At 41.8% G+C, this 27,286-nt stretch overlaps 1 protein-coding gene across 1 annotated transcript in view; it reads right to left on the minus strand.

Moving 5' to 3' along the window:
* Nucleotides 1-5,039: 5,039 nt before the first annotated feature.
* Nucleotides 5,040-27,286, minus strand: part of UBTD2 (ubiquitin domain containing 2) — a 49,933-nt gene continuing 27,686 nt past the window's right edge. Inside the window, exon 3 of the mRNA XM_069869249.1 lies at nucleotides 5,040-7,753. Within this exon, the coding sequence (XP_069725350.1) occupies nucleotides 7,356-7,753 (398 nt within the window). The 3' untranslated portion in view covers nucleotides 5,040-7,355. The remainder of the gene's footprint in view (nucleotides 7,754-27,286) is intronic.

Raw genomic sequence — 27,286 nt, forward strand, 5'->3', positions numbered from 1 at the left:
TAACACAGCTCTATAAACCACCATAGTCATCCTCTGTGAGCTTGTTTGTTGTGGGGTGTGAAGCAGCACATCATTTCACTGCAGGAGCAACAGAAAATTTCAGCTCTTGCGCTCTTCTGACACAGAGTCTTACATCCTCTTGGGGTTTTGTTTAGGTGAAGTCCCCCGGTGTTCCCCAGCACATTTCATACACCAAAATGAGCCTCAGCTGCTGACCAGAGACAGCTTGGTAGGGTGTGGGTATGCACAGATGTGACAACACAAGACAGACATCCCTCTGAGAACTTGACAAGTGACCACTTGGGTCAACGATAACAGAAGATGGGTAAAGAAAGATCACACACAGTTCTAAAATTCTCACATTTGAGGACATCACCTCCACGAACTTCTCTGTCCATGCTGGGGAAGGTAGAAGCAGGGTTGTCTCATGGGTCAGAACAACTGACTACAAACAAGCCTGGCATTTTACATATATACTCACACACAAAAGGGAATATGGATATATAAAAGAAATTAGATATACCCAAACATATACACGTATGGGAAAAGGTTAAGAAGTTCCAGGAAAGTCACATGCTTATTTGTTTATAACTCACATCATAAATTCTACCATGAAATTATCTTAAGAGAAAGAAAAATATTGAAATATTTAGCTGTGAAAACATAAGAACAAAGTGGCCTAAAAAAAGAAATTATTTTTACTCCTCTGATACATTAGGTAGTTAATCAAGACTGTAAAAGTGGTGACCTGAATTAAGACAACATGTCAGTTAATGTAATTATAGGACAATTACACAGATCCATTATTTTGCACTGTTCACCAAGGAGCCAGAGGCACATCTGCAGAGAGCAGGAGCTGGGCACGGAGGAGGTTCCCACTGGATGTGTGAGTGCAGCTCCAGGCCCTGCATTCTCCACGGATTGTACCTTATTTGCAAGATAAAATGTTGTCACACACCAAAATAATTACCAAAACCTGTCTCTAGGATATCAGAGAAGCAATGAAAAAGTTGTAGAGCTGCAACTCAGAATTAAAAGACCTACTGAAGAAATTTCAAAAGAAAAACACTGAGTTTATTTCTTAAGGCATCGCATTTTCAGGATTACTTTTATTTTTTAAATGCAGGGGGGAAAAATGTTTCTCCTTTTTTTGTTTTAAATACAGGAAATTTCGTACAGCATTTCCGATAGAAGTTCATGATGGTTTGTTCTCAATGGTAAAAAACCCAAACCACATAATTTAACAGTCTAAAGAGAACCTACTAGTGCTTTGCTGTTGATTAAAATATGTGCACACACTACTGCAATGTCAACCAAGAAACAGAGGTACAAGATAAAAATACAGAATGCATTTTAAAAGTTACCTGGTGTTCACAGCATCTTCACATCGGCTTAGAATTCCCCGTTGACTAAAGGAGATGGGGAGGGGAAAAAAGTTAAAAAGCATGTTTTACATAGCTGGTGTATTTGATTCTAGAAGATTTTATAAAAGTTACAGGGAAGGAAAAGGTCACATCACTGGAATCCCCTTGACTGCATGTTGGAACTGTGTATTTTATGTGTCAGCACCAAATCTAGCACCGTATCCTATGTAATGTTTGTTACATGGCACACACAAACAAACTGCATACAAGAAGTTTTACCATAAAAATGAAGATATTTATTCAAGAAGTACAAATTTGATGGTACCAGCCATCTTTGAAAGCCATTACCATGAGGCAGAGAGGACACAAACCAGAGTCTCTTGCTCAGAGCATATGAAAGCAATTGTCTTACAAATTGCCAGCTAATGCAGTCATTTCAATCATTGCTCAAAAGCCACCTCCACTTTTTAAACATTCCCTGGACTGAAGAGGCACAAACAGGGTTTTTAATACAAGACCAGTTAGTTATTTTAATAAAGTCATCAGCTAAAATTTATTTCATTTTAAATTTCCTTAAATTGTTTCCAGCCTTTGACTGGATTCAAATTCCCTAAATCAAAAAAGGGACTTGGGAATGAGCAGGTGGGGAATTTTTGGAGCTCAAGATTAACCAAAAGTTTTAAGGCAGGAGTCAGGATTTTAAGTTCTCTATTTGCCCCATGGTTCTGATCAAATGGTCTTCATCTGTAAAATATACAAATACAGAGTTTTACCGGATAAATACCCAACAAGTGGTCCTGCTTGGAGGGCAGGAACATACGTCTTCATAGACAGTCCCAGTGGACACGCTTGTTTTAAGTCTCAGTTCACGGTGAGAAGCCCGCTGGTTAGAACATCTCATTTTCCAATTACTTGACTTTTGTAGGCTCAGTGGCATGTATCTCCCTTGGAAGGAGAGCTATAGCTCCAACTCCTATGAACAAGAGCAACACACAGGTGGCGATGGAGTATTTAAGTGGATGAAATATGGAAGAGGAGAGCCATTTGCAGAACAGAGCAATCAAAAACACTTTATGAGAAGGAAAGTCTTAGAGCAGGCAGATTTGTATATACAGTCATTAACCACCAGAAGTGTTTGTAGCTGCAGATATAATAGCAGGACATTCATCTTCTTTGGGAGAAGAAAGAAGCACGGTTGCTGGAAAGTTTAACTCAAAGGCTTCCTAGATGAGTTAACTTGCAAGGCAGACCACCAACATCTAGTGGGGTTGAAGAGATTTTTTCTTTTTCCAAAAAAGTCTGCAGTGTGCATGAAGCTCATTCCCCCCCACTCAAAGCAAGTTTTCAAAAACGCCTTTCTCTACATCCTATTCCAGGAGAGCGCAAGCTGTCCAAGAGCTGCCAGCCATCATCCAGGAGGGAATCAGAATAACAGGGGAAGTGGTGAAGGGCAAAGAAAAAAAAAAGCCGCTTTTTCTAACAGAGACTACTTTCATTTCAACATGATGGGATCTGAGCAGCGCAGTGAAAAACCCAACAAAAAACATTTTTTCTTTTTTTTTTTTTTAAATGTAAACATTCTCTGCATAAGGTGCAGGGTCTTTGATGTATTTACAGTGACATAGAAAAAAGTTTGTAAAATATAGCTGAAGAGTCAGAAATGTAAGCTTACGCTTAAGCTTAAGCTTCCGAAGAAGTTAGAAATGGAGAAGCGTACAGCATTCAATTCATCAATACTTACACACCTAAAATGCTTTCAAAACTCCATGGCTAAAAGCATCCCACCGTTGCAACAAACTAAGATTTAATTTTTTTAAGTTTTTCAAAAGTTCTTGAATTATTTACTAAATGGATATAAATGCAGAAGCATGGCGTACTACAGCAGTATTTTATCCAACAGCCACCTGCGTTACCAAAGCTTATGCATGTTGCAATGTGTTGCCTTGTTGCTCCAATGGACCCCTTCTTCCCTCTCCTCCCCAAAGCAACTTAGGAACTTTCTGTGAAAGTCAAATAGGTGCTGAGTTCAGTTTCTCCTGGGGTGAGGTTTTTGTTGTTGTTACTACTTTTTGCCTTGAGTGTCTATTAAAAATCCCAATTTATTAACAATGCTGATTTGCACATGTTAGTTTTCTAAAATATTTACCAGCAAAGGCTTTCAAAAAACTGAAAGAAAAGCTATTCCAAGCTGTGTCTTCTGCAGAGGACACCAAACTGTGATACACAAAGAGACAAGGTAGTCAATGAAACTTTCGTGAGCTGGGAGCTCAGAAGGAGCACCTGCCACTTGGTTGTGGAAGACAACCCTGAGCATCCTTCTGCAGCGTACCGAGCAACATACCTACAGCATCTGCAGCTTTTCTCGTGCTCCCTCACCCCATCAGACTATGTGTGTTCGTGCCTCTCTGCCTTTCAAGATGTTCAGGAGTGTGAACTTTCACTAGATTATTACTTCTGGGACACACAGAAGCAACAATAAGAAAAGTACAAAAATTTGAATCACATCAAACAGACCTGTCGCTGACACAGTAAAAAGTGTTATCTGGCATCAGTTCGTAGCCAGAGCTAATTAGGAATGACACAAAGGGCTGAAGCGTCTAACAAATAATTAAAAAAATCCTTTTACTCCTCACTTGTCTGTGCTTGGCACCGCAGTTCATGGCTGTATATGTTAAAAAACTTGCTATGTTTCTTCACGGTGCAGGGCAGCACACCAACTGGAGTACCAAAACCCAGCCCAGGCCATGCTGCCAGCAGTGTTGTGCTGCAAGCTCAGCGTACACCCACACTGCAAAGGAAAGATGCATACAAAGTCTGCTTCTATCCATCCTCCCCATGAGCAGCCACTGGTCTCGGCTACACAGACGTGCAGCGGTCCTGCCTTCTCATCAGGACTGCCAGCTAAACAGTGGCTTAGTATGTGGTTAGACTCTCTTCAGACATGCCTACCCTGCTCTGCAATGAAACGAGCCTTCCCTGCCTCCTCCAGGCATGCAGGGAGCCCTGCTCTGCCCCAGGAACCCACATGAGTCCCACGGGAGCCCCAGCCTGTTTTCCTGCACGGGCGTTTGCACTGAAGACCATCTCGTACGACAAAGGCATTTTTGAAGACAGAAATGACTGTTCTCTGAATGTATACTGCAACCTCTAGTTATATACAGGGGATATGTTAGTCAACATGCTGTAAGCCTTCGTTACTGATTTTTTTTAATATATATTTTTTTGAAACTTAGAACTCTTTCCTAATACAAATCTTGTAACGTTTGTCTCCAGCAGGTTATGTGCTTAGCACATCTGTCATTTTATACAGAATAGGTTGAAAAGTCTTCACTTTCACATACAAAAGCATTTTCTCATTGATTTTTTTCAGTTTTAGATATGTGCTTAAGGGATAGGAGCAGGGGGAAGTTGTTAAGAGAAAAAAAAAACCCAACAGTATTTTCATGAATCAATTCTCCACAACACAGCCTTCAGATCACCTTGCTCCCTGCCATAAAACCAATTAATATAAAACACGGTCAGCTATTATAGCATAATAAAACTGAACCTTTTCCAAGTAAGAGGATGGAGAGGGAAAGAAGGAGCTCTCCCAGCCCCTACATGCTGTAATCTCAAAAGCAGTACATGGTGACAATGGCCTGAACAAAGACAGAAAAAAAAAATCAACAAAATATATCCTATAAAAAAAAGAGTAGTGTTTTAATATTCACAGTTACAGAACTGTCCCCTGGTTTGCTCCTCCTTAATCTATGACAATTTCCCCCCTTCCAGAAGGGACTGCAGGGAAATGACATCATAAAGACCATTTATACAGAGATGCAAGTTATGCCTTACGAGACAAGCACTGTCTTCCCGGCATTAAACCATCCTTTGCCCAGTGAAAATCCAAGAGATTTTCGAGTTGTTTATATATCAAGTATTTTTATCTGCCTCTAGAATGCAAAAGATCTGGCTGCAAAACTCCAGTAAATTGTATTTGTCTTTTAAAAACCTCCACAACAGAAAGCTTTTGTTACAGATTACTAATTATCAGCTTTAATTTCATCTTTAAAAAGAGAAACGAAAACCCAAGTCACTTTGGCGTTTATGAGAACAGGGAGCGATTTTTCCTTTACACTGCTCTGCCACTGCACTTCAGTCATCCTGTACCAAATGGGGGCTAAAGGAGTTGTCACAAAACCATGGGCTTATTGCAACACAGGGACCAAAAAGAAAGCTGTATTTATTTGGGGTAGGGTAGTAAATGCATATAAAATGTGGTTCTGTTTTCCAACCATCAATGTAAATTCTACGCCTGCTTCCACCTGCTGGGAAATACTTGTGATGATGTACAAGTGACTTCTGCTAGTTCTGGCTCTATGCTGATGCTCATGGGGCAAGAACTCCCTTCGAGTCCAAGAAACTGAGTTCTATGGAATTAATGAAGGAGCAAAAGTAACAAGTTTAAAATTGTCAGTGCAACCCACCAGTTTCACTAGCAGACAAGGAAGAGCTACGACAACTGTAGCTTTAGATCACTGATTCAGAGAAGGAAGACAGAAACCAATAAAAATAAGTTATTCATACCTGAATAGCACATTCGACTTTGGAAGAAGTGAAGTCATTTCAATGACAGCTGAAAAAACCAAGCAAACTAGAAATCACATTTAAGAGGAACAGGGCAATTGATGTGAACTAAAGGCATTACCAGCCAGGGGTGCAGAGCAGCCGAAGGAACACAGAGACACTGCTAACTGAGGAACAAGCAATTAGATTCCCTGCCAGATATGCTCTGATTCCGATTTTTGAGACTACAAAAGGATTTGTCATTTGCCGAAAGGGCTGCTCTTACATTCTGAATGGAAAGCACTGGCTGTGAACCACCACTGTCGAGCTCTGGGCTGCGGGTGCACGTCAGTGAGGATACCTCCAGTTGTTCTCCTGGAGAGTCACCAGAGCTCAAAGACTGGCTGCTGCTTCAAAGGACACACACACACAAAAAGCTGAAAATCATGTGTCCTCCTTACCATCTTTCATGCTTTGTGCCCTCTGGGAACTGAGCAGGGGAAGCTGCAATCCATTGCATCTGGGTGCAACTGTGGTATAACCTGGATCTGTTACACTGGTGCCATTTGAAAAAGGCAACACGCCTAGCGCTTAAGCTTGTTTTAACGATCTGAGTGACACACAGTATTTCAGCAGGCACCTACTCCAATGCTGGTCAGCCAGTAAACTTCAGGCTAAGTCAGTCTTGTAGCAAATAAGTTTACAGTACAGTTTGTGAGAGTATACATTGATTAAGTTATTGCCTAAGGCTCCAGAAGGCTGCATTCCCAGCTTGGGAGCCAGCAATGGCACAGGACTGCGTTGCCATCTTGGAATGTAACAATTGCTTGGTTTGAGCATCGCCAGGAGCTGCCCACCTGTGATAGAGCCCGAGCTCCCAGCCCAGCTCTGCTGCCAGGGGCCGGCTGTGCCTCAGTGGTGCCTGGGCAAAGCATCAGAGTTAGATTAAATGAGAAAGGATCCCTGAAAACAGGCAGCGTGGGACCTACCCAGAGCAGCTGCGATTCTTGCATCAACTGTATGTGGTGCTGATATGAAATCTTATAAACTGATTTTTTTTTTTTTTAAATAAAAGTGCTTGCTGTTGTTCTGGCTCCACAGATCAAGACACCACCTACAGTTTTGAGAATCATTACATTTTTTTATTAAGTGAACTACAATCTCTTCCCTCCCTCCTTGTATCTCCTCCCTTTTCCTTTTCCCTTCCTGCTCTCTTTCTTTGCCCTTGCCCTGTTCTGCTTGCTGTTAAATACGTGATCAGGCAAACTCCAAAGGCCAGTTTACATTTTTATGTTTTGTTTTTGCAGATCTCCATCACAGATGGAATTTTTGCTGGTCATTTCTTGGAACCAATCCATTAGCACGACAAACTGAAAGAAGAGAGGGCAGTGAAAACAAACCCCGTGACAGAGACAGAGGAAAGAAGAATCAATAAATGAGCAGAAATCAGTTTTCCACTGGGGTGGGATTTGCTAAGGGCTGGCTCACGATGACTTGCACCACGTAGTCCTTTGGGATTTTCAGCTCCTCCAGTTTCATTTTGTCTGCCAGTGGCCTGCCTGAGAAGAACCAGCGCTGGCTGCTCGGCTCTACTCCCTCCGCTGCATGCAGCCGCCTCTTCATGTGGTACACCGTGTCCATGCTGCGGACCATGAGTTTGAGGTCTTTGCCTGTGGACAGGCGCAAACGAAGCTGGCATTCATGTCCTGAATTGGGTGGGGGATCAGGAATATCCAGAGTCTCCAGGTCACCCTTCTCCTCTATCATGTTGATAGGTGGGGCGAGGCAGTAGACAGGAAGCTGGTATCGGTTGCCCAGTTCATCGTAACACTCTGTAAGAGCACCTTTAAGAGATAAGAGGGGAAAAAATGAGTACGAATGCCTTTCACATTTAACATTGAAAGAGCCATGCTTGGAAGCACTTGCCCTACTGCTAAACCATCTGAGTGATGAGGTCTGAATTCAGGTTTTAAAAGACTGACACAAAAATCCCGAGTTTTCATTAAAAATTGCTTCACCTTGTTTTCATATGGAAAGTTGGGGTTGAAGTAAAATCACCCCTGAAAGACAAATGTACCCTTTCCTCCAGATAAACCAAGATAAATTTCAAAAGCATCAGAAAGGGAGAAATGAGGGAGGTTGATGTTCTTCCCATATGTCTTAAAAGAGGAATATTCACTAGCAGCATAACCTGAGGTTCAGGACATGCGTACACCCAGAAAATGTTACTTGGATGAATCAGATTATCCTAAACCTGAGCTCTGAAAAGGCAAAATGGCAAAGACCAAAGGCAAAAGACCACCATGAAAGAAAGCTATTATAGCTTCTCAAACATTCAAAGACTGCTGAAACAGTTTCTTATAGGACTTGTGTTTTAGTGATCACTGCCAGAACAAACACGACCACCCAAGTCACACAACTCTGCTGCTCTGTATGCTGTGTGGTGTCACTGCCAGAGCGACACCCAGCACATACTTTACATTTGCACAGCATCTGTAACTGCCATATTCAAAGCCTTGAAGTTTCTGGGGTGATTTTTATTTCCCCAGACTCCCGAGAGGGTCCTCAGGATAATCTGGCTGTTCGCGTTAAGGACAAATAGGCAGCGGGGTGCTGCCTTGTACATGGCATTTCTTCTTACTGAGATGATGCAGCGTGTGCAGAACAGCTCAGAATTGTAACACTTACTGAAGGTACAAATACAAGCTGACTTCTTCACAGTGTGAGACACTCTTTATGAAGATGTTTCAAGAACTACTCTTTAAAAACGGCAGAGTATTTTTCATAATGCGTTAAGAGGTAAAGTAAGAGACACCTGAAAAGCAGAGCCCTGCTGCATACGTCACCCCTTGCAGCGAGCCAGGAAGACGAGATGCAGACGAAGCTTCATCCTAAATCATAGATGAAAGCCCTTTTTCACCGTGGTTAAAAAAACCCAGACAGGCACACTCAAGCAAATACTTCTCCCCGTCGTGCATTTACCTGCTATAACAATTTTCCACATTTTTGCCCCTAGAGGGGGCACATTCACTTGCAAGATTACCCTTCCTTTTGTAGTTGGAAATGTTTGAAGAGGAGCCAAGTCCTTGAGCTACAGAATATTTAAAAAACTCTTTGACTCGGCAGTTCTGCACATAACAACCAAATGCTCCTTGTTAAAAACTAAGGGTGGCTATTTTAGTTGGAGGTTTTTTTCATGCTGACAGTAAGTTGTCCTAAGCTTTGCTGTTTGATCAGCAAAACGAATGCAATATAGAATTATAACTTGGGGATACACTGTGTCACTGACCTCACTGTGACAGCAGCATCTTGTGCTGGAAATTTTTTTCTTTAAGACACAAGCCTAGTTTTTTAAGGACAATTTGTGCTAATGAAAACACACAGAGGAAATCTTTTGCTAAAAGATAACATTTCAGGTGCAGCTGCCTTTTGGAGGATTTTCTGTTTGTACAGATAGCATCAAAGCCCCTATGCCCTGAGAGTTATTGAGAAAACAAAACAAAAAAAGGATATCCAGAAAAACATAGTTATACCACTCATTACAGTTTTGTATCATTTATGAATCTCGGAGCAAACCAGCTTTTGTGGTACTTTGCCTGTAATTTACAAACTAAGGCCTGAAGTTTCCATACTTCAGGTTTGTTTTGCAATGTTCATTTCATTCCATACACCTGATCAACTCAGTAAATGTCACAGTATTAAATTCTAGGCCACAGTTCATAGACACAAGCAGATGTAGCTTGCTACTTAAAAAGAAGAAACATCCAAACTTCAAGAGCCTTTAAATTAGCCAGAGCAGCTAAACTCCTATCTTTCCTTAAAAGCCACGTGTCTTAAAAAAAACCACTCCTACTTTAGAACAGCATATTGAAGAGTTAATTTTAAATACAATAAGGTAAACTTGCTAAGGAATTTCTTCAGCATTTGAAGCTGAACTAACATAAAGGTTAAAGCAGATGCCATAAACAGTGGATTGCTTAATCAAAATCAGATAAGCAGTATTAAAAAAAAAAATCCTCTGAACCAGCAGCTATCTTGGAGGTCTGTCTTTAAAAAACAAACAGACAAACAGATACAGCAGAGGAAACCTCCTGCCAATAAAAACCACAGTCCCAACCTAGGCTGAGAAACAGTTTATAACGAATGGCTCACATAACAATAGGTTTCCGTAAACCTCAATGGTAACCCATTCTTCCATCGATACTGGAAAGTCTTAGGAATACTTTTACAAGTCCTACTACCTACCACTCAATGGCTTTCAAGACTGGATATAGTGATTAAAGCCCAGGAGATGATTACTGTGAGCCATAGAGACATTGTGATTGCACCACCTCCTTACCAGCACACCGTGCTTGCTGAAGGCCAGAGCTCCAGGCAGCAGATCAGGAGTTGGTCCTCCCCTTCAAAGAGATGTGGAACTGTGCACATACAACCCAGTCCTCTTCAGTCAGCTAATTCTCCCTGGGCTTTAAAGGCTTTGGAGAGGGTCAGCCTCTGCTACAACCTTCAAGAAGTAATAAATGGCAACAAACTCAAAGGCAGAGTATGAAGGGGTGTCATGTTTGTTGGAGTTCAAAAGTGAAATGATGGCTGAATGCATTAGCCAAAGGTGTGGTGAGTGTGGAGCTATTTTAGGCGATGCAGACAAATGCACATGCATGTTTTCAGAGAGGAAGGGGTTGAATTACCCACAGCCACCACAGCGAGGCCTATCTCACCAGCCAGATGGCAGCTCTTCTCCAAGGCACTCGCTGCAGCATCCCTTACGCAGCACAAAGCACGCAGGAAATTAAACATCCGAACTACAACAAAACCCTTCGTAATTTTGCTGCTATAATTGAAAACTATGTTCTGATCCTTCCTGCGAGATACATCAGCTTGGGCCACAAAAGCTATTCAGCAGGAAGGGGAACTAAATGAATGTCAAGCTTTTATGAGAAAACACAGCAAAAAAAGAAAAAAAATTTTTTTTTAGGTTTCTCCGTTACCTAGGCAACAAGGGTCCTCACCAGCCAGTTACAGCATAGGAAGGATGGAGCCTCCCTTAAACTGGAGAAGGCAAAAGCAATGCCAACAGAGGTTTTGCAGTCCAAGCAAGCAGCCCTGTGCTCTCCTCTGCTAGCACCGTGCTCTGCTGGAGGGCAGGGTGCTCAGAGTTGTGCGAGGACAGCTGTCCCACAGCCCCACTCAGACAGGTTGCCCTTTCCCTGCTTCCCCTCCGTCCCTAGATGCTGCAGCTGGATGCTGCATCAAGCAACGAGACCAGGTTCAGATGCCAAAGCCTAGGGGGTGAGTCAGTACTTTGAATTCTCACTGCTGGATCATGCACTGAAACCACGTAAAAGGGGCAGATTTCAGGAAGAATGCAGCACCAAGGATGGCTGGCGGGCATGCAGGTCTAGGTGGAGGATTCTGTACAGTACCTGAAAGACCAAGATGTTATGAAAAGATCTTACAAATATATTGAGGAGAGGACAAATTAAGCTCATCAACTTTGTATACTCGTGTTTTCTTTGTGTATTTAAATACTCCTCTAGTTGTTGACATGACTTTAATAAACTTGGACAGAAAACATCCTGGTAGCAACATGTAGAACTGCCCTTGAGGAAAGTCAATGATAGAACCAACCAACAAACCAACTCACCCACACAGACCCTAATCCCCTCCAACTTTCTACCATTCAGAATTAAGGTGCCATGGCATGTGATCTAAGGAGTGCTTTGAGGATCTCATTGACTGATTTATTACTCGAAGGTTTCCCAGCTAAAGACTTACCCTGTCAAGCAAGCTGCAGAGCATCAATGCTGCAACACAGTTATGGAGTTAATTTTATAGGCTTGATTCAAGTCAGACAGAGCAGAACATGCAATGCTAGAACTACAGTGGATGAATTATTTTAATATTCCAAAAGTAATATTGGCTTGGAGACGGAGGAATTCTGGAAGGAGCTGCAAGGCAGAGCTTCTTGTTGGTTGTTATCCAGGTAGGAGACAGCTTGAGAGTTTCGGGTGGAAAAACAAGCAGCTGTGATCATCAAGCATACAGAAATGGAACATTTTGAAATAAATTGCCCTGCAGGCCATAAAACTTTGTTTTACTGAGATTATTAGGATGGAGATATTTCACTAGATTGGTAAGGGAAAACACTAAAAAAGGACTAGCTGATATACTGCTTCTACCCCTGAGCAGTTCAGAGTTTGGACTAACTTGTCCTTCCACACATGAAAGAACTAGCAGTTTAAGAGATCTAATGACACAAAGGTAAACTTTTGCAGAAGTTATTACAATCAGGTGTATATGATTACCCTCATCCAAAAGTCATAAAAGGTTTTGATGAATTTTAATGGAATTTTGGCATTTCTTTAAAGATTCATACCACCCTCTTCAGAAAAGGCAGCAAATTTCTTGTTTTCTGTTCATGACGTACCTCCTGTTTCTTTAAGATTTTGAGCAATTCTGAGAAGACACTCAGAAATGCCCAGAACTTACAAACTGAGCAGATTTCTATTTCTTCTTCCCTTCCCCCAGACAGACTTGCTGCAGGAAGAAAAAGACGACACAGAGCAAAATTTAGCATTGCAATGAGACTAGCTAATTTAAGGAGCTTAAGTGTCTGTGTATAACACATTTGCCCAAGGAACAGCTGGTTCATTTGTTTTTCTCTCTGACAAGCTCTGTTACAAACCCAAGCTGAGCCTGGATTGCTGAATCAATTGTCAATAGTAGAGCCTTCACCTGTAGATTACTGGTTTGAATCCAATATAAGTCACTCATACCTGGAACTCATCACAAGCATCAGAAAACAAGTGGGTCTTCTTCTGGGTCCTACAGTACAACAGTTCCTAGAGAGCAATGACTGAGGTAGAAAAGCTGATCTCTTCAACTCTATCAGTCACTGATTCCAGGTCTCAGCTGGGAAACACAGGATCTTATAAGAAAGTGTACTGACATCACTGGCATGCAAGTGTGGTGGAAGGTGATTTCGCTCCGTACGTGAACAGGACTGAGACAAACAAGTGAAAACATGCAGTGCTTTGTTTTAGCTCACCTACAACCATCACAAATTGGGAGGAGTTAATAGGAAAGCTTTCACATTAAACTCTGTATAACTTAATAATGACTGAAACAGCTTAATGCTGCAGTTAACGACTGTAGCTCTCCCATTTTCTGGAGGGCAATGTGTGGGAATACTTGTGCAAGCCTGTGCCTTACACTACATATGGAAAACAATAAAGCAGCTGTAATCATTAATGATACAGATGAAGCACTGGGTAATAAAACACATATATGTGCCAGTTCTCATGCTTCTTCCACACTCAACTTCCATGGGCTATGCAAATTTAAACTACCAGAAAGCTACTGTACAAAGCCTTTAGAAATGCACAAGCTTGTCTCCTAAGCCATGGCACAACTGCTTCCACAACACAGCTCTGCTCTCATCTTCAGTCTCCCTTTATAACAAAGAACTTACTCCAGCTCCTTAAAGAATGGGTTTTGTAGATAATAAGTGTTAAGCATTTAATAATTCTCATTTCAAATTCACTGAAAAACAGCTCTTCCATTATGGGAACATTATTGGCCTGGCTCAATTCCACAAAGCACAACAACACCCAGAGCCAGCAGGAGATCCCAGTGCTTCAGGAGCTGCTTGGTGAGCAGGGATCAACTCACTCCCACTTGGGGCAACTGGCACAAGACAAGACTGGAATTGTGCTTAGTGCATCGCAACAAGGGAAAGGAGGAAAAAAATAAGACACTGCTACTGCTTTTGTAATCCTCCCACCCCGTTCTTTGGCAGGAGAACTAGCTCGTGGCTCGTTCACTGAATCAGCCATCACACTGCTCATACTCATCTCCATGCTTGGATGTCCTTCAGAAAACCTGGCTCACCTGGGCTACAAGATCGCTGATAAAATAACGTGCTTTCAGCTGCCTAAAAAGGCTCTGCAAGGCAATAACCTAAGACATACTTGCAGCAGAGGGCTGGACTAGACAGCCAACCCAAGTGATCCTAACTACCTGCTTTTTCTGTAATAGCACTTTGAAGAGCAGATCTCAGTCTGAGTATCTAGCCAAAGATCCCCCATGTGTCTCTAAGTCACCCTGCCTCAATTTAAGCACAACTCACCCTAGCACAGGGCAGGTTTGCGAACCAAACCAGGAATCTCATAAGTAAACCATTCCTAAAACCAGTTTTGCAACTCACGCCTGCATGCTGGCACAGGGGAGGAAAACCAAAACCACTATCACCAAATTGGCAGTGCCCAGTATCTACTGAAACGAGCGGGCAGCAGCACTGCCAACAGTGAAGCTTGAACTCTAAGAGGGCATGGCCTGCACTCGCCTGCCAGAGAAACTGAGAGGCATCTGAACAGCAAAGTGAAACAAGGGGTCTGTGCAGCTCCTTCTGCTGGTGCAGAGGGACATGCCACCATCACCCGGCCTGATGTATGTCTCATCCATGTGAGAAGGAGTTAATAGATTGGTGAAAGCCAATCTGCTGGCATGCCATTACTACCAATGTTTGTCAGAAACCTTTTAGTTTGGGTTGGATTTTGTTGGAGCTGGGGCAAGGGGTGTTTAGTTTGGGAAAAGGCTGATGCAGATATGCAAGGTGCATCGCTGCGCATAGTGATCCACTCCCTTTATCATAGCAGAGCACCAGCATCAGTTAATTCATTAGCACTAATTAACTAGGCTGAAGGTGAAATATAATTAACAGGCTTCTGAAAGACAGAAATATCTGCACTAGATAAGTAAGCCACTTCTCTTCAAATTTTTGCTGCAGTTAGTAGGTATGCATCCCTTACTGTCCCCTGCTGTGTTGGAGCGGAGAGAGCAGGGCAGGGAGAGGAGAGGGATTAGCTGTCGTGGGAGGAGGGAAAGGTGGGGATGCAGAAAAATTTGAGAAGGAGAACATTTGTTGGAAAGGGGAGCTTTAGGACTCTGAACCAACTCCCTCAAAATTCCTGTAAGGAGAACTGGGATCTGCAGCTCCATCATGACTGTCTGCCAGAGAAATGGGAAGCCAGAGAAGAGGGGACCTATGCCAGAAAGCTCAAAACTTGACGGCAGTGTAACTTACAGACCTGAGAGAATTCTTCTGTAATAGAGTTTTACTAAAGCACAAAAACCTACAGTCTACGCAGTTCTTTGGCTTTTCACCTGCTCTGGTTGTGGCAGACCACCAAGACACCCATTGGGCTGGTACACACCTGTAATCCACAATGTGGCTGAAGATTGCCAGTTATTAGATTGGACTATGAATAACAACTATGAACTAAACAATGCAAAAAGATGGTGAATTTTAACCACAGCCATGGGTTCAGAGGCTGGTTAACCAGTCACCCAGTCATGGCATCCTTTATGACAAATTTCCCCATCCCTTTTCTTGCAGGTTTTTGCCACAAACTCTAGAACAGACTGATTCATCAGTGAATCACTCTTTATCCAAATCAGGTTTGATAGAGAAAGTCAATTATGGATTAATGCTCGGTAGCTGTCATGTTAGCAATACCATAGGCACTGCCACTTCTGTATCACTCTGTAAAACTTGGATCAAATATTGCAAGAAGGTAACAGCTTCCAAGAAACATTACATCAGGGTTCAAAGATGACAAGTCTTTTTACTAATGAAGTATTCATGTACTATTCTGCTTTGCATGCCATTAAAATAGATGCCTGCCTAGACAGGCTTCTTAGATAAAAGTTTTAAAAATTCTTGTTGGTAGAAAAGCTTCTCTGCATACCCCCTCTGGACTTACATTTGCTGTTCTCCATTATCTACCTTCATAAAGGGGGTGAGAGGATTTGGAGAAAAAAAGAAAGCAAAGTATTACAATTGACTAAGCTTGCATCATATCCCTCCATTGACAGCTAACTTAGCGATGTTTAAAGTCACCCAGTCATGGCCATCACGTGGAGTCAGTCTTGGGTTGCTTTGGGGTGAGTTTTTTTTTCCCCACTCAAAGGAGTTAGCTGCACTTTCCTGGTCACACATTAATGGTAAAAAAACCCAAACCCAAACAGTTCTGAATACAGTGCTGTACAATCATCCTCACCACACCAGAAAACGCAAACTGAAACCAGAGGCAGGAAAGAGACAGCCATATGCTATGAGGGGAAAAGACTTCAGACAAGTCCAAGCAATTATGTTGATGAAGCTCCTCAAAATACCTTCCAAAAAAACAAGAGTAGAAGGTAAAAATACTTAAGGAAAACAACTGTAGGATGTAGCCATAAGTGGGTTTTTATTTGAAGAGTAGGTCGTTTCTAACCTGCATTTAGATATAAAAATATTTCAGCCAGCCACAACTGCTTTACATCCTGAGGACTGAATCAACACTCCATTTGAAGAAAACATGGAAACCCAGTGTCACTCAGAAAGGATCTATTTTAAAAGTATTAATCACAGCAGAAAGGACGGAAGTCATCATCTTAATTGTAGCTCCAGACTGAAGAGGCTTGTAAAGCACAGTGGTGTAACGTGTCTTTCACTAGCACCAACACGCTGCACCTGGGATGACAGATGGAGCTTGCACCATTCCTATGGAAAATACCCTGCACACAATACAGCTGCCATAGGATCACACACGTCGCAGTGCCACAAGCAATAGTGGAGGCTACAGTAAGGAAAATAAAGCAATTCCCAAAGGGGCACAGTTCTTCTCACCATCTTCCACAGCAGCCCTTTGATTCTATGCAGCAGAAGGTGCATTTTATACTGTGTATACATATGCTTACTCCTCAACATCTGGGTTCTGGCCCATGCATGTTAGCTTTAAGCTGGGAGGAATGGAACGAAAGAGTAAAGATTCCACATAATGATCTGGAAATTTGAAGTGGTTGGAAAACCAAATTCAAATAACAGAAAGGCGTGCACCGCTAGAATAAAAGTGCCTTCAGTAGTGATACACTAACCCAATGATTGCATTTAATTGCCTCATTGATTAGCTATTGTCACTTGCCCTCACTCTACTCAGAAATCTCTTTGCTCAGCTTTCCACCACATGCTATGCACAGTGGCTGCAATGCAGAGAGAAGATGAATATTGGCCAAATGTTAGCCTGGCTTCCCTGAGAACAGGTTAAACAACAATGCCATGGACCACCACGTGGCAGGCACTGCAGACACAGACTTCTCACATGGAATTTATCAATTACAAAAAAATTTATTGGCATTTCTCTAATTTTCAGTCAGGGGATCTCCTGAACAGCTCACTCACAAGAAGAATTTCTCTAATGAAAAATACCCCACAAAACACACAGCTTTAATTCAGCCACAAGCTGAATTGCAACAGACTAGCGATGGATGATATCCCAAGCATCTCTACCTCTCACTTCTAACCCCATGCCAGTGGAGCACAGTCCTCCCATGATGCCATGATGCAGAGGCTATACCCCAGCCCTTTTCAGAAACCTGGAGTCATAGCCAGCTCAAGGGATGGAAACAAATAACCCATTTAATGGTGCTGTTAAGTATCACTGTTATGAGACAGACCGGCGTTCCTCTGCAGTGCACTGCATTTTAAAATCACTGCTGGTTTACATCCTTGTCTTTCTAAAACACATGCAAACCACTGGTTGTTAAAGTAAAGGCCCTTCATAAATGACCCTTTCTCATCACTTCTGAGGCTATGAACGCACGGATGCTTTTATGAGCAACAAAACCATCCTAGCAGTTGCCCAGCCTGTTCCTGCTTTTGCAATACCCATTAAACTGACCTGCTAGAGGTCTTATAAGTGGACAGGGGAACTGATGAATGTCAAAAGCAACTCAATGTTGTGAGAGGGCATTTTAAAGATCTACACTGACTCTCCTCAGTATCCTGCAGCCCCAAAGATGTGCAAGGGGGACGAGGAGGTTGTGTAAAGGGAAGCAGGCAACCTTGCTCTGCAGCTTAAAGTGTTCTCGGTCCACAGCTCTGCTCAGTGTTGGGAAGCCAACTCTACTTTACCACTGTTCTCTCAAACTGAGAATAGACATTCTGTTTTCCTTCCATGCTGCCTCTCATACCTGAAAGAAACACTGAACACATGCACACACAGCACCAAAGTCATCAGTTCTCAACACTTCCCCTGCTAGGCTGCACAGTCTCCCCCTCCAAAGTTTCAACAGCTCTAAAGAAGAGCAGCAGCCCCATCCTGCTCTACAGCATTGCCTCCCTGCTCCCTTCCATTCCTCTTCTGACTCAAGTGAAAACAATCCAAAGAATTATATCAAATGAAAGAAATCAGCAACAGCTATCTTTTACTCTACTTTACATAAAAACAAGGGTTTCTCTTTCTTAGTTTATTTTGTGCTTTATAGGCACCTTCACAGTAACACTTCGCTTTGCACAGGTCCTTTCAGAGTAAAAATCAGAGCAAAGACAGGAAAACATAGCTCTGAAGAGCAAAAACAACAGGCTGTGAGACTCCAGGTCAATACAGAATGGCGGTATTCGCATTAACTCCCTGCCCCTTGCTCCTAGAAAGCTTTTGAAAGGGAAATGGGGAAAGTACTCAAGAGTGTAAAGCATTCACAACTCCACATAAACATAAAAATCAAATCAAAGGTTTCTCCAAAGCTTTCAACTCCCAGCTCTGAAGTGCTTACTATGAAAGGTGTTTCTACTGCACTATAGTCTGTAAATTAATGCTGCAAACTTGCCCTTTTTCACTGTGAAGATAAAAAAATGTATTGCTTTAAGCATCCAGGAACTGAAATAATGTGACGTATTTTCAGCCAGAAAGAGCTGTTTTCTCACTTTTATTCATAAATTGGATATCTCCTCCTTGAAGTTCCAGTTTAAGAAGAAAAACGCAGCTAAAGCGGCCAGTTGTGCAACAGTCATGTGATGAGGCTTTACAGACTTGACAGCACGGAATGACAACAGAAAGTGGTAAAAGAGAATGTGAAACAAGGCTTTAGAAAAGATTCCAACATTTTGCATGTATGTTTTCAGTCCTCAATTCCTTTTCCAAAGGACAGTAAGAGGTGAAATAATTGGTGTAGTAATTGACTCTTGCCTTTTCAAATTTCACACGGATCAAAAGTAAAAATGAAATACTTCTATTCATTTTACCAGATAACTCGACAGACCTTCTAAGCATCCAGTCAGTCTTCAGCAGCGACAACTTAAGAGCAAAGGGACCTTTTTTGCTTTGAGTGTAACATTTATAAGGACCTCACTCATGCAGCGGGGCAGTCGTGCATCTGCCGTTCCCCCGCACTGCGTGCACTTGTGGCTCCCTGGAAATGGCAATCCTCAAGAGCAATAAGTCATCTTTCCCAGCATGCTGGCTCAATGACAGACAGAGAAAATGCCAAGAAGCACAGAGGCAAGAGATGGCAGAGGAGGAGGAGATGCCACCCTGCTGGCTACCTCCCACCAGGAAGCAGGTTGAAGCAGGTTGAATTCAGTGTCCAAGCAGGGAGCACACAGCCTGGAGGCCACTGGTGGAAGATCCCTAATTTAGATGAAGTCTTCTAACAAAAAAGCAATTACTGTGCCTGACCAGAAATGAAACAGCCAGAGCGTTTCAGAGATCTCTCATCAGCAGGAAGTACTTTCTGAGGACAAAGGGGGCAGAAAGAGCATGCACAAAGTTGCTCCATGAAATGAATTTTGCAGATGAGCTGGTTTCTCCCACTGCGTTGCAGGAGCCCAGAGCAGGTGCTCATTCAGCAGTTGGACTTAAGATCTTTTTTTCCACTTGCTGCATCCTTATGCTGTGTCTGTGCTTCAGAGTAACATGATGACAAGATTACAGCAACCACAGCGACCAAAACTCAAGAGGCACCACCAAAACTGGGACTGCAAGCCTCACCTGAGTGGGCAATCCTCTCCCAGAGTATCTATCAGCGCTGCACGCACACGGAGGCAGAAGATAGTGAAACAGTCTGGGTGCAGTCTTGTAAAAGTTAGACTCAATTTATTCACTAGGCATTTTAGCAAAGATAAACCTAAGGAGCGAACTTGACATCAGCACCTTTTAAAAACAGGCACTGATGTGTAGAAGAAAAACCCAAACATAAGCACTCCACTAATGCACAATCATGTCTTCAGCACTAACAGCAGCTGATCTGGTTCCCTGCAAGATGCAAGCAGTTTTGGGGATTTAATCTCTTACTTTCAGTATTATTTTAGGTGAAGTAAAAAGAAGACAGAAAAAAACTCCCCTCAAACTAAGAATGGCTTTCCCCTGAGCAGAGCTTAGTACAACCCCTCCCCCCCCAAACAAACCAAAAACAAAGAGCAAAAGACTAGTAGCCTCGACTGTAAATTTTATGATTTCATTACAGAAAGAATTCAGAGTTTCCTTAACTTTTATGGCCTGCATGCTCATCTCAGTGCTACTGCTGATCATATTGACAGATGCGCTTTGATAGTCAGACCTCCCAAAGCTTTCGTAACTCTGCTGAAATCTAAAATTAGACAGCACAGTCACCAAAATACCATTCACTATCCTTTTAAAAAGACATTAGAGAAACCTGACCTAGCATTCTGTATCCATATACAAACCCACATTGTTTAACAACATTTCATGTGTGTAGACAATGTAACAGAATACAGAAAAAAGAATAATCAATGACAATTAAAAAGTCTCTTCAGACAAATAAGCCACTGAGAAAGCAATTCCTACAGTCTTCAGCCCCTAGCAAAGGTGAAGCAGTGGATACAGTAGCTTGCAGGCAGCGGTGGCTGAAAACACAAGGATCTTGTGGATTAATGGGCAGCAGTTTACAGAAGAAGATTAAATTTAAAAGGTTAAAGATGCCACAGCAAAATTTACTGTGCAGATTCTCTCAACCGCAGATTCATCAATACAACAGTTCAATCCAATACAGCCATCACACAAAAAATGCTGCAAAAATTACAGATTTCCACTTCTGGAGCTACTTATTTTAAGAGAGACATACATGAAATGGTCAGTTAAACATCTAGTATATCAATTCTATTGTAGATATTTCTGAATTATTGTACAAATTTAAAGACTAACTCTTGAGAACCTGTTGACTGCCTTCCACTGCTTCCTCTCCCATCTACTTCTGGCAGTTCCCTTTTAGTGATTCTTGTTATGGGAACCTAGAAAATCAGTAAGAGAGATGGATACACAGGGTTCATTGCAGAACGCTCATAGTCAGTAGCATCCCACCACTGGCATTCACATGCAGCACTTCTTGGATGATAATAAAGATCAGGCACGTGACATGAGCAGCCTTAACATTCACAAAGGAGCAGGGCTGGCAGATATTCCCATTTAACAGGTAAAACCAGAGCAGCAGATGTATTTTCTAAAAGGTGATTCACAATGAATGCAACAGAATAAAATTCATACCTAATCATTTGAATTAGAGACAATGTTTCAACCCAGATAAATCTGATTTCACTCCTGGGTGATATAAAGAAACCCATTTCTGATATAGGATCTAGCTTTAATACAAACCAGTTTATATGTCTGTGGTATATAATACATTTTATTAAATTAATATGAAGCGACACAGCCACTAATGGCTGACAGAGTGTTAAAAAACTGCTAGCACTTGGGTGCTAACTTTCCCTCTCTGTGACAGAGAACTGTCTGGTTCCTTTTCAATAAAAGTACTGAAAGCTATTTTCATCCTTAGTTACCGTTTCTACAAAAATAAGCTGTGATCACTCCTCCCTTCCCTCACTCCAAGTCATACGCAACCTGGGGCAGTTCTGTTGTGCAAAGGAGGGTCTGTGCACCCTTTCCTCTCCTTATAAGCCAGGACGAGGACGGCTGGGAAGACTAATCTACATCGATGGCATATACTACTTCAGCTCTCGCATCATTATCGTGTTCTTCAGCCCTGCAGGGAAGAAGAAAATGGCATTTTGCTTATGGCCTGCCTCTAACAGCAGTACAGACTGGGCTGTGCATCCAGACTCAAACACTGGGGACAACTGCTTTTAGCAAAACCTATATTCCTTGCACCAGCATGATCTTGGTACACAAACTCTTCATTAAACAACTGTAGAAAAGAAGCTAGACCAACACAAAACCTGTCTGAAATTTCCCCAAACATTAATAATCTTCGTAAGGATGGAAACAAGGTAATAGCATCCAGTGAACAAAGTTAATAAAACACTATCCTAACAAAGGTATCATAGGAACAGTCCATCTGTGCTATGCAGCAATAAAGCACACTGATGCCCACCATGAATAACCCATGTGCCCACTCAACACTTCTGAGCACAGGCATGGCTTTCATTTCCAAAAAACTTCAATAACTTTCTGATTACTTCGAGCCCAATGAGAGAAGGTGAAATACCAGCTGCAGCAGGCAGCGGAAGTTTTCCAGTGCTCCCAGTGACTTACCTAAGTAGTATAAAAAACTCCTCAAGACGTCTCACAAAATGAAAGCAGTCAATGCTAAAAGCAACAATGGCACCTTGACAAACACACCTGCACCAAGGGTTGCTCCCCCATTTACCATAAATCATACAATTCCATCAGCTATACCTATCACCCTTTCTCTGCTCCACCTTGCACACCCAAAGTCTTGAGCAACAGCGTGGAATTCTTCGTTTACAAAAACAGAGTTCTTGGTATAGCAGAGGGTAACTTTATAAAGTACAACTAGTAAGTGCTCACGTAGCACTGGCTAATGACTAAAAAAAACCCCAACTCAAACCTGATCGGCAAGGAGCATGTGCATCCTGATGGGTGAACCACTGTGCTGCACCAAGACACAGCTGAGCACTAAAGGAGGGCAGGTACAAAGTGATGTAACGCGTCCTTTCAGACAAAAACAGTCTCCAAAGCCCAGTGTGCACAAAGGGGAGGCAGCGCCCAGAGGGATGCAGGACTGCAGGCACAGCCATTAAAAGCTGCTCTTTAGCGCAGGGAACCATCACGCCCAAAGGCAGCAAATATCACAGTATGATGCTCAATAGGGAAAAGAGTTTTACTGAAATTAGGAATTTGTGTTTGGACTGGTGAGGGGTAAACAGCAGAGATGAAGCATGTTTTCCTCTACACCACTGCTGTTGGCATTTTTGTTTGTTTGTTTTTCTTTTTTAATGATTTTCTGTCAAATATCTCAGCCAAAGGGAAAGAAAATGCTCTACTTGCAGCAAGAATGTTTCAGTAATTTCACCTACTTTTCTCCAGCATTTAAGTTAGATACTCACATCCCCACTTCCCATGATCTCAAGCGTTAGACACAGTATAATGTGACAGTTCTGCTTGCACACAAAGAGCCACCACTGCAAGACTACTCACTGAAAAAGCACGCTGCAAGCTACAGGAGCTGTATTTTAAAGCACAGAGACGTTGACTGCTCCCAAGCAAAAAGCTACTGCTTAACAGAAAGGCCTTTTTATCAAACATCATTAAAGGAGTTAAATCAAACACAGTGCTACAGTGGATTAAGCGTCCACCCTGAAATTTAAAAACTCCACTTAACCCCAGACAGATTCCAATTAATAATAACTACTTTCAGGACAAGTTCAGCTCAACTCTAACATTTGGTGAACACTAATAAAATACTGTGCGCTCCAACATTTCCTTCTGATAGCTGAGAAGCATGCAAAACTGTTCTTCATTAAATTTAAATGGACTCATTAATAAAATATTGACTATGTGCTACTTTAGGATATCAGAAAAAAAGATATATAAATTGGCAATCACGTTATTTCTATTTTTATATACATCCCACAGAGATACCCAAGATAGATGAGAAGTGCTAAGCCCATCCCACAAGGTTATTTATTTATTTAATACTTCTTATGTGCTATTTTTAACTGCGGAAGACAGCAAAAGGAATCCATTAGAAGTTACATTAGTTAGTTTTCTTCACACAGGTTAGACAAGTGAGATATCTGGCAGTGTTAAAAGATGGATTTTCTTCCTCACTTTCCTAGAGGTTTCTGTAATTAAAAAAACAACTTTATTTTTGTAGCATCAGCTATGTCAGAATTTGTATTTGCAATCCTCTGTCAGTCCTTACTCATTCCACAGTCCCCTCTTCCCACTCCTTCACTTCCCGCAAGGTTTAATTTTGTAAGTAATGCACACTTTGAATGCATACATGACACGCTTACCACACAGCGACAGTTAAAATGGAGATGTATGGGTTTGGTTTGGGTTTTTTTAAGCCTCGGTTGTGCACATAGAAAATAAATGAGAGGAAATGCCATACTTTCATAGTATTGCATCATTTTGCAGAAGACCTATTCCTTCAGGAGAGAAGAAAAAAATTAGTTAGAAAATCTCCATTTTTTCAATACAGCTAAAGAAATTTATTTTAGTTGCGAGAGAGTGGAAGAACAGATCACCCCGCTCGGGATACGACACTGCTGGGCAGTTCCATGGGTAAAACCTTGGTAATAGCCTAAACTCCAAGGCGGCACTCTGGCACTCCCAGGCAGTTTCTACCAGGGTTTCTGGTAGACAAGAAGACAAAATTGCATATTGGCACACAGGTGCTATTTCAGGGGGCTCTGCCAGCATTTTGCTTCACATCATCACATTGCTACAGAAGACATAGCCTGAACTGGATGCATATCTAGTGCCTAGCCAGGAAAACAGCTGTAGACAATAAAGAGGGTGTAAAAAGTGAATTTGAGAGGTAGCATGGGTCCCCTGCCATGCTCTGGGTCCCCACGCAAAATCTGAGAGAGTGGAAGAAAAGATCACACTGCTTGGGATACAACACTGCTCAGAAGTTCCATGGGTAAAACCTTGGTAGTAGCAAAAACCAGACTGGGTAGTTAAAGCACATGCTGCAGCTGGATTTCTTAACAGCTGTTTTCCCTTCTTTTAAAATTCTGCATAAAGCAAGTTTTGAAAAACAAAATCTTGGAGGTTTTTGGTGTCACTCAAAACAAGGAGAGTTTGTTTGTCCTACCTGCCTGGAGATAAGCTCACTGTACTGACAACAAGCACCGCGGAATCCATAAATGTAAGGCCTTTATTCATAATCTATTCATACTTGGCACTAACAATGCTTGATCGCTAAGAAATACTTGAATTTTTAAAAGGAGTAGCTTTCTCTATAGTGGAAAGGTCATATTGCACAAAGAACTATGCAAGCAGCTGATGCACAGGACAAGTGTCACCAGTGGAAAGCTGGATAAGAAGCAAGTAATGCAATTTTACAGGTACAGAAACCTCTACTAAACTTGAGATCCTGGATAAATATTCAAAATATTCTCTGTATTAGGAATCTGGCCTCAGGCCAGGTCTGCATTGGGCAACAGAGCCTCTGATTACAGTTTGATTCCCAACATATTTCTGAAATATTCTGAATATTCTGCATGTGGGCAGTAGCAAGCATACTACAATCTGCCCATAGTGGGTAGGACCCCTAGCAAATTGTTTGCTGAAAAGCCAAATTTAAGAGTTCACATACTTCTTCCCCCTTTAGTATTACATTCAATGACATTAAAAGAGCTCATTTCCAGGACGTGGCATCCACCCTACATTCCTCAGACTGCCCAAAGAAGAAATGCGAGTTGTCTGCCCAGTTTCAGATTTTTGCCTGCAACCAGAAGCTGCTGGGACTTAAACACTTAAACTCTGAATAAGCATAATAAGCAGTTATTAAAAGATCTTAGAAATGCTATTTTTCAAAATTTGGAAATCCTCTCTTCTTGTAAGCAAGGAGCACAGACACACAAACGACTCCATCTCAGAACTTGAAGACAGATTCTTCCAGGCAGACTTAAAACTTTCCTACTTGAATAAAATCTTCCTCCACAATCACAAGTTGCTATGCCACTCTAACGAGAGGAAGCAGAGAGCTAACATGTCAAATGGCTTTGCATGACTTGATGCCATAAATCTAACATTTCCCTTGGAAGTGTGCACTTGTGCAATGTTAAACTGAATACATAATCTAATCCTGTCAAAACAGCTCATTATCAGGGTCTTGTCAAATTCCATAATCACAGTATACAAATAATATCACTCTTGCTGCAAAAGTATGCTTGTGATTCAAATTCTCACTTACTAAAAGAATTATGTTTCTAGCAGTCTTCTGTGTATGGCCACAAGTGGTCTCAGATCCTCACTGCAGAGAGGGAGCACTCAACAGGCTAAGCTAAAGTTTGATCCTGGAGAGCAACTCACACGAGCAGTAAGAGACCTTATTTTCTTAAGCCTGCCTCATGTATAACATTGAGTTCTCCTGACCTCTACTATTTTTATTTTAGCAACTAAGCAAAACAACGCAGCAACTACCTTAGGTCTGCAAATACTCAATTATTTTCATTTATCTGAATGGGGACATAAAATTACCAGTGTCTTCTGTTATCAATTTTGTCAGACCCCTCTCACCTGTACAATCCTCTCTAGCTCACAAGCTGCCTAAACACCCAGTAGCTTCCTGGACATTTTCAGCAAGGTAGATGTTTTGGAAGGACAAAAGTCCAGCAAAGCTATTGATTTAGAAGGACTTTTCTGTTGTTGTCTGGGCACAGAATAAATATGCTACTTAAAGTACATTATTGATAAATAAAATCAAAGAGCCTTTAGAATTTCCAGATTCTGATCAGCTTTATAAACTACTTCAAGGAAAGAAACATGGTTATGACAAGCACAGGAAGAAAGAGGTTTTCAGGTGCTAGTTCCACACTAGACATCCTGACTCCTTTCTCTATCTTTTGAAAACCACACTAACTTATAGCAGGAAAATTATTTCTCACTCTCCAATGGACTGGATCTGCAAGAGGTCTGTCAAAAGAGGAGACCTATGATCTCCTTGGCCTTGGCAGGTTCTGGAAATAATTGACAAATTTCTCTTTAAAACTACAGCTACTCCAGAAATCATTTCCGTGGGCGTATCTGCCCTTGATAAAACCTCACCCATTATCAGTCAAATCAGCAAAACACAAACCTCCTTGAAAACAAACAATGATCTGGAGGACCACAAAAGACTGCAGAGATCCAACTGGGAGAGGGGAAAACAGGACGCTGAGCCTCAACAACTAGAATAGTTTCACACTTCAGTATGGGAAAAGACAGACAGATCCCCAAACGCAGCCCTTTCAAACTAAATACATAATCAACTGTGACTTCTGGAGGAAACTGAAGTCCTAAATACCACTAAATAAATAAACAAACAAATAAATAAATAAATAAAGGTAATATGAGTAGCCAGTCTTACAAAGACTAGTTACCCAGGATCTTCCACACTATCCTCTTTCTCTTCCTAGGAGACCCTAATCAACACATATAAACAGCATTCAGCTCCACATGTATGGGACAAGTTCATTATTTGGTGCAAGGCTCTTCATGTCCCTTCTGAAGAGAGGACACCAAGCAGAGACTAACCAGAACATGTTACCCTGTTTCAGTTCTGTGTGTTTTGTTATGGGTTGTTGGCGGGATTTTTTTGGTTGTGGGTTGTTTATTTTTTTATTT

This window comes from Phaenicophaeus curvirostris, chromosome 15, assembly GCF_032191515.1.
Source record: "Phaenicophaeus curvirostris isolate KB17595 chromosome 15, BPBGC_Pcur_1.0, whole genome shotgun sequence".
Classification (NCBI taxonomy): domain Eukaryota; kingdom Metazoa; phylum Chordata; class Aves; order Cuculiformes; family Cuculidae; genus Phaenicophaeus; species Phaenicophaeus curvirostris.